This window comes from Diachasmimorpha longicaudata, chromosome 18 (assembly GCF_034640455.1).
Source record: "Diachasmimorpha longicaudata isolate KC_UGA_2023 chromosome 18, iyDiaLong2, whole genome shotgun sequence".
NCBI classification, from domain to species: domain Eukaryota; kingdom Metazoa; phylum Arthropoda; class Insecta; order Hymenoptera; family Braconidae; genus Diachasmimorpha; species Diachasmimorpha longicaudata.
Genome location: NC_087242.1, coordinates 3,069,512 through 3,077,617, shown reverse-complemented (window position 1 = coordinate 3,077,617; position 8,106 = coordinate 3,069,512). Strand labels below are relative to the sequence as shown.

General features: G+C 42.3%; 1 protein-coding gene across 3 annotated transcripts; it reads left to right on the top strand.

Annotated features, from left to right (window-relative positions):
* The first annotated feature begins 3,368 nt into the window (after nucleotides 1–3,368).
* Nucleotides 3,369–7,643, top strand: LOC135170710 (uncharacterized). 3 transcript variants are annotated; one of them, XR_010300425.1, is made up of 5 exons: nucleotides 3,369–3,618; nucleotides 4,205–4,284; nucleotides 4,360–4,488; nucleotides 4,576–5,043; nucleotides 7,024–7,643. XR_010300425.1 is itself a non-coding variant. In XM_064136738.1 (5 exons), the coding sequence occupies exons 3-5, from the start codon at nucleotides 4,454–4,456 to the stop codon at nucleotides 7,156–7,158; spliced, it is 492 nt and encodes a 163-aa protein (XP_063992808.1). In that variant the 5' UTR covers nucleotides 3,369–3,618; nucleotides 4,205–4,284; nucleotides 4,367–4,453; the 3' UTR covers nucleotides 7,159–7,643. The 3 variants fall into 3 exon arrangements, 2 of the variants coding, with proteins under 2 accessions (XP_063992808.1, XP_063992807.1); XM_064136738.1 differs by having other exon boundaries at nucleotides 4,367–4,488; nucleotides 4,722–5,043; XM_064136737.1 differs by having other exon boundaries at nucleotides 4,722–5,043.
* Nucleotides 7,644–8,106: the final 463 nt, after the last annotated feature.

Here is an 8,106-nt window from a genome sequence, read left to right as displayed (position 1 = left end):
GATATAAAGTTGACAGTTTTATTCCCACGTTTCGACCGAAAATTATGTTCGAGGAAATTTTTCACTGACTTTTTATTCAAATATTGCAAAAACGAGTGCCTGAAAATTTCTAAAAGATCTTCCGCGAACCAAAAAATTCTTAAAAAATAAAACATTAAAAAATATAAAAATAAAAATGTCAATTTCAAAATTTTAATTAAATTTTCTTAATTATTGCCTTTTGCTTTGATTAAAATGTGGGAATTTTTTGTAAACGTTGGGACTTATCTTCTCGGGTCATCATCTGATAATCGAAGTCATTACAATAATTTTCTTCGGATAGAAAATTTAAAAAATATAGTTCACGTGAACCATTTCCGAGGCACCCGGTAGCACCTCTTTCCAAGAACCTGTGCCATGTTTTGTAGCAAGGACGAGCACATTGCCGTGAGGTATTTCGAGATTATCCATGTACACTCAGTAAAGAGGTAAGAGGGGAATAAAATGGTGATGGTGACTAAGAGATGGCAGAAGAAGGCGAAGAAATGTGAGGTGGTGAAGAACTTGTGGTGTTGTTCTGGCTCGTTGCCACATTGTGCCCTTCTCTCTGTCTCTTTCTCTCTCTCTCTCTCTCTCTCTCGCATACTCCATGTATTCTCCTACGGCGCCCGCGTGGGAGCGGAATTCCCTCGTTTTTCAAGCCCATGATCTACCGCCAAAATACTAATATTCAAGTCGTGTTTTGACAGCTCATGGATGTGACCCATTTTATTTATCGACTAGCTCCTCCATCACAACGAACATTTCAGGTCGAATGGCAACTCAATTCTGTCAATTACCCTGGTGCCAGCACCAGAATTTATTCTGTGGGTCACAGGAATTTTTTTGGATTATTATTAAAAATTCTTATTGAACACAGGAAATTTCTGGTGCACCAAGTGAATGTGTCTCAATCCAATCGCTATTTCCTCCTGTCAACACCAGAATTCTTCTCCCCCAACTATAGGAATTCTTTTCCGATTACTCCGACATTACGATGATTCCATTCGCCACCAAATCCCTCTGTTTACAAATCCGGTTTCAGGAAAAAATAGGATTCGTCACACACACGTAGGCGTTGCAAATCATCAGCATGATTTTCGTTCATTCATTTTAGTTCACAGTCGCAGGCAACGCCAACGTACCACCAACACCCACTCGAGACTCTTTGAACCACCGCAGTGACTTGAATAAAGAGACAAGCGTTTCTCTCCCACTTACGTGGAATCCCTCGATAATTCCCAGAAATTACCAACACACGATTCAATGAATTCTGCAGTACTGTCGCCGATGTTATCCCCCAACGCAACGAATACCATTTTATTTCCAGGAACAAATAAAAAATCTAACAAAATATCTAATGATAATTATTTGTTTCAATCGTGAGTCAATTGATCGGAGTGAAAATCAATGTCAGGAGATTGAGAGATTGAATATGATAATTCACCCAGGATTTTATCCCGAAATTCCCTCGGGTTTTTACCAACTCCCTGGGATAAATTTCCTCGCGTTATATTCAACTCGTGAATCAATATTCTCCCGACACCATTTTTCCCCCCAATTTTTTTTTTCTCCCTCACATTTCTCCACGCCAATTTTCCCGGTTATACACGTGGAAATGCGAGCGCAACGCGGGTAATTGATTCCACGAATCTGGCAAACTAATCGTGGAGGGAGTTCTTTGCGGATTCGCTCGAGCGGTAGAGGATTAGCCGAGCGTCTAATTCCTCGGGGTTTTTTTATCGGCTCCTTCTGCAATCCGTCATTCCGATATTTTTGTGATGCCTCTACAGGAGAGGAGGACTATTTCCACCCCAGGTGATTCATCGAGTTTCGTCTGGTGGAAAAACTGAACACAGCCCTTCGGTACATCTTCGAAAATCACTCGAGAAGGTTCCGAAACTTGAAGATCAGTCACAAATTTTTGGCAAAATTGAGAGATTTTTTTCTGGAAAAATCCGGAGAAATGGCGCCACAGTCAGTGACTTATCCCTTTTTCCTGAAGGATAACGCTATTTTTTCCTGAAGGATAACGCTAGTTTTTCATGAAAATTTTCCTCCCGGAAAGATATCACTTGAATGAGAAAAAAAAATTTAGAAAATCGAAAGTCATGATAACGATAATTTCTTATTCACAAGCAAAAATCAACCGGAGGAAGAGATACTCAGTGACTCATGGGATTGGACGCGCTCTGATAATCTTTGACGCAACGACCGAATGAGGAACATTTGTTATAATTAACTCGATACCACATCTCGGAATCATATCTCCTTCATTTTTTTACGCCGATCGATCGACCGATGGCTTAACACGACTTCTGCCCTGTACTCAGATAGCAATCGTTGCGCGTAATTGGGAGGGATTGAGGTGACGGTGCGATTAATAATTGATAACACTGGTTATTGGGATGGAATCGATCATCTGCGATAATTGGTCTGTCTCCCCGAGCAATACCGTTAATGAAATAAGAATTATTGTTCCTGAAGATCGCTGAATGTGCGCGGGAATCGGGTCTATTCGATGTGACGAGTTGACGATCTCCAGACGAAATCGAAAACATTTTTCCAAATGTTTTCGTATGAAACGAACCGAGAACAGGGCCCACACATCACACCGCAAACTTCTCAAAATTCTCCGCCTTCATGGCTGGCCGACAGTCGGCCGACTGTCGGCCAGTATTGGCCAAATGTCGGCCCACTGTCGGCCATTCCTCATCTCCTGTTAGGATTATCGACTTATCGAACTCGATTCCACCTGCCGCGATGACCACGACGTGAGATGAACAGTAACGATTAAGTGAATCCTGTCAGGCCCTCACATCCTCAAGTATTTCTCTCAAATTTCATCTTCACCTTCGATCGACCCACCCTCACCATCAATCGCAACTGATAAGATCTTTCCAGGAACTCCACATCACCCAACTCATTTCCACCACCAAATCTAATCAAGCAACTGCCCTCCCGATAACATCCCACACATCTGCTATCACCAACTGTACGACATCAAGGTCATTTGTTCAAATGAATCATCTCGTTCTCACGGAAAATTCCCTCGCGATGTAAAATCAATTATCAGAATCCCATCAGCAAATCCAAGTGACTCTAGATAACCCGATCGATCCCCCCCCCCCCCCAATCACATCAAAAAAATATTGACGTCACGAGTGGCGATGTCAATATGTCAGGGAGTGATTCCTCAGGCGCACGAGGCGAAGCCTTTTAAGTCCACACCAGACAATCGCTACCACCCTAACAGGAGATGAGGAATCGCCGACAGTCGGCCGACTGTCGGCCAACATTGGCCAAATGTCGGCCCACTGTCGGCCATTCCTCATCTCCTGCCAGGGCAAGTCCCCTCTCAAGACGCTGAATCCCGCGAAATGTGTCTTCAGTCCCTCATCAAGGCCCCTACCACGAGAATACCACAGGCCCTTTCAAGACCCCCACTCACACCAGCAGAAGGCCCCCGGGAACCTGGACACGCACACGTACGGAATATCAAGTACCTCATGAAGCGGAGATTGAGCAAGAAATCGTGAATGAAGAAGATTCCTCCCACCCCGTCATCAGGATCATCGCCATCGACAGCCCAGTCAGTTGGTGAGTTTGGTCTTCTCGGAAAGGCATCACCCAACGGTCAACCAGTCCCCCAATCGTCTCCGTATTCTCCCTACCAGCCCTTGCTCGAAGATGGCTTCGACAAGCGGTTGAATGGAATTGTCCGCTGATGGATTCACGTCGTGTTGCCGGTCGAAATGATCCGGGAATGCCTTCTTGGAATCAGACTTGATCGGGTTTATAGATGTGATTTCCATCGGAGACCGGTAGCAAGGTTATCGCGCTCGAGGACTCCGTGTTCTTGATGGTCGTTGGTAAAAAGATCACGTCCTAAGACATTTCAATGCGTTGGAGATGAGAGGAGAGGGGTTCAGACAAAGAGAGGAGAGAGGATAAATTATGGAGACGGGATTTGAATGGGAGGGGGTGGTGGATTTGATGGGGAAGGGGGTTGATATGGGGATGTCAGCCTCGGGGATGATGAGAACTCCTGCAGAAAGGACTTTTTCCTGTGGCATCCGGTAGTTTAGTTTTTTTCTCTCTAATTCTAATTTTCTTCGATTTTTTTTTCTTCTTCACTATTCATAAATTATTAATATAACGATAAATAACATCAGCTTCGTTTCAGGCCGTCGACGTCACTCTCGTTACGCCGTCGCACTCGTATCGAAATATAGTATTTTGATTTTAATTGGAACGAGAATAAAAGTAATGCAAATCGTACAAATACCTCTTCAATCCAACTGTAAATTAATTTTTGATAAACAATTTGAAATTTAAAAGTCGATAGGTGGCCTTGAGGGATCTTTAAAGGGATCGCCGGAGGATCCCTCCGGTGGCAGAAGATATTGGGACGACAATTCTTGATACGTTTGCAATGACAACAATCAATTCGCTGCTCCATCATCTCTCGTAAGTTGATGATCATGTGGACATTCTGATGATTGTCCGATCTCCGACAATTTCTTATCGACTTTATATCGACAAATCTTGCACTAGGCGCTAGAATGATACATTAGAGTCGCAGTTGGCATCGGATACAATTGAAAAAGCAACACCTACCCACGCACTCCAATGCTGTAGAAAGAAACCGAGATTAACACAGACGTATACACAAGTGTGGGCAGATTATTTTTGTATTTCAGCACATCAGCCTGTTACATCTGTCTCTCTCTGGTTCTCTCGCTCCTAAAAATGCAAATTACTGGCATAACTGACGTCCTCAACCGCGCTTTTCAGCCAAGTCTCATCTCTCTAGAGATAAACCTGGTGTGGATGAGGTTAAGAAATTGGTCGGCGTATGGGAGAAGATTAAATTGGAATGTCCCTCCGCCAATCGGGAAAACACCCGGATTTCTTCATCATTTAGCACTTGTGACGCCCAAATTGTGCGGAGTTTATCAGTTTATCAGTTGGGAGAACATCCGATGCACAATCGGAAGGTCTCGGGTTCAAACCCCGATCTGGGTAATCAATTTTTTCAGTAAATTTTCTTGTTAAAATTATGTTGATTATTTTTCCCATCCAAATCTTGGCCAATAGGATTGCACCATTCGACGTTATTTTGTATAGTCAACACGGTATTTCAGCGGATATTCTTGAAAATTACACTGGAAATTTTGCATGTTGATATATATAAAAAAAAACAAATGTTGAAGTAACCCTCAATTGTATCTGACAGATTAAATGGCAATTCGTTGAAAATTATGTCTCATGGTGCAATTCTATCGGCCAAGATTTGGATGCAAAAAATAATCCCCCGAATACCACTCGAACTTCGAAATTATCTGATATTTCCCTCAAGGTTCCCTGCAAACAAATAAGCTCGTCAAGTTTTCCAGAAAAATCACTCGCGCTTCGCGCTCGTGATTTTTAAACTGGAAAACTTGACACGTTCATTTGTTTGCAACGAACCTATCGGGAAATATCCGATAATTTCGGAGCTCTTGTGGTATTACATGCGATAATTAATTCTTCCTATGGAGAGAGAAAAGTCGGGGGAAAATTACGGTGCGGTAGAATCGAAGTGCAGCATGCGAGAATTTACTAAACAACAAAATAAAATTTGAAAGTCCTTCATTTTTTATTTGAGGGTAAATGAAAAATTGATAGAAATCTTTGAAAAATTTCCATTTGAGTCAGTTTATTTTACTGGGCCTTCCCTCATTTTTTTTACTGTACCACACAACAATTTTCCGGACAGTCATTGTGATTGGTTAACGATTAGCACCGAACGTAGACTATTGCCGACGTTGGACTTCATCATGAAATTTTTCCGAGTCCAATAAATAAATTTTACTATGTGATATACTAATGTTCCTCAGATCTGCAATTTCCCCGAAATTGTAAACCAGCACAGTAATTTTTACCGTAATCACACCATAAAAATTCTCATATTTTCCTCTCCCTGTACCCCATCCGAATACCATCCACTAATTTCCCATAACGTCCCCAGAATGTGAAACGCTATAAATTCCCGGTGATATAAAAATCGAATGCGCGTGTGTTTGTTGCTTTAACGACTTATTTTCTTTTTAATTGACAAGACCAGTCTGAATTATATATTTTTAGAATTCTGACGTCAGAGACCGCGATATAACACTCCATTCCTCATCATTCTTATGGTTTTCGTCGTCTGGGAGATCTTCCGAAGATCCTCCGATGATTCCCAAGTGATCAATGATCGGAGAATCACGCGATGATGAAAATCATCATCAGGGGGAGAGCAAGGGGCGGGTGGTGGGGGGTGAAGGGCTCCAATGCAGATAATACTTCATTCATCCCCCGAAACCCCTGAAATCGCTTGCATTACGTAATTCACCAGAATTGATTCGAGATAAATCGATAGCTCCCTGTCACGATCCCGGGGTAAATAAACCCTGGATGGTTGCCGAGAGTATCCGTATCCTTCTGATGGTCGACTCTGATGTATTTACGAGCGAGCTCAGTGATTTAGGGCTCTTCTTACAGCCACCGATATCCACTTCCTTCTCCCTATTTTTATTTATTTTATCTCATTCGATTTAATTGATTCAATAGCATTTGAATTATTTCATTAAATCGTCACGAACTTCTTCGTTCGACAATCGCTGAAGGATTGATGCTGACCAAATGTCTGAATACCTGACATAACATCAAAGAAGAATAAATTATCGTCGTCATTGTCATTCCCGTTACAAGATATTTCCTCAAACATTTGATGTCGCTGGAAAATTCGAGAAATAAACGACGTTTTCATCGCTCGACTTCGACTTATCATAACTCATTACCTCCAATGTGATACCACTGATTCGTCTGGCAATGAATAAACCAACAATCATCAACATATTCATCGCTACATTAATCATCACATCGATCGCATCAATTATTCAACATTAATCTTCAACTAGACGATCGACCCAACGTCATGTGGCTGGTTAACAATATTTACAGTCTCGAGTCCAACAGTTTCAGTTACTTCATCGTCTCCAGTATCAACTGCTAAACTCCTGGACAAATCTAACCCCTCGAAAGGATCGACTTGGAAGAGGGCTTATGGAGTCCACTTCAACCCTCTTCTGTTGCTCCAACAGCATTCGATAATATCGCAGGAGTGTTTCCTCGCAATTTGCGGTCCTTTTGTCTCAAGGATCCCCAGGTTCACCTTGGATAAAGGGCCATGGTTATATACTTCGGATTTCCTCCCCCCTCCTGCGCCCCACCTCCACTCGTGATCCTTGAAAACCTGAGTAATGCGGGGAGAGCCCCATTGTTTCTGGTCAAAGGAAGTGCACGATCATTTGGAGCCCAGGATTCAGCAGTTCGAGGGAATATTAATTATCATCTGAGTGGCCCACTCGTAATCACAGGGTGATATTTACTTTGTTCTTGTCATAATTGATTTATTAGAATTTTTATACTCACGAAGTGGTGGGGATATTCCTCGTGAATATGGAAATCCGATGAATCAGAATTTTTTTTAATCGCTCCAGTGGCATCGATTTCCCGTCATCGGAGTTTATTTTTCGCACAGGTGAGAGCTGAAGTTGAAATTATGGGTCTGTTTAACGGCGAATGGCAATTACCGAGTGCACACGAGTAACAAAAAAACAGGTCAATATTTTTCGTTATCGATCCATTTCGCTAAACTCAGATTTAAATTAACATTAGACCATAAAAAATTGAATATAATTTATTATTCGAGTCAATTATTACCGTATGTCCCACCGACAGAGGCCACATTTCCACAAATAATAGGATAAAAACGGGAAATACCAGTCGCTAATGGGGAACGATAAGACCAGAAGCCGACAGGCCGTCTCTTCCACCTTCAATTAAGCCATCACACCCTTCACAGGAGTTAATTTCTCGGTGCCATGCTGGGCTTCCGGGGGACCGAAACTATCGGAGGAGCGGTGGAAAGTGCAGTATAGCAAACACTCAGAAATAGTCACTTGACGTTCGTGAAGATTTAATGAGCCCGCATGTCTTGGATGGCCATTTAAATGTTATTCAGGGGGTGTATTATGCACTTGAGACTGATGCATGCCA

What these genes read in the sequence shown, in the direction of transcription:
- LOC135170710 (XM_064136738.1), top strand. Translation starts at nt 4,454, where the DNA reads ATGACAACAATCAATTCGCTGCTCCATCATCTCTC. An exon ending in TCGCTGCTCCATCATCTCTC is followed by an intron (nt 4,489 to 4,721) that starts GTAAGTTGATGA and finishes TTTGTATTTCAG; the next exon opens with CACATCAGCCTGTTACATCT. An exon ending in GGGTTCAAACCCCGATCTGG is followed by an intron (nt 5,044 to 7,023) that starts GTAATCAATTTT and finishes CGAGTCCAACAG; the next exon opens with TTTCAGTTACTTCATCGTCT.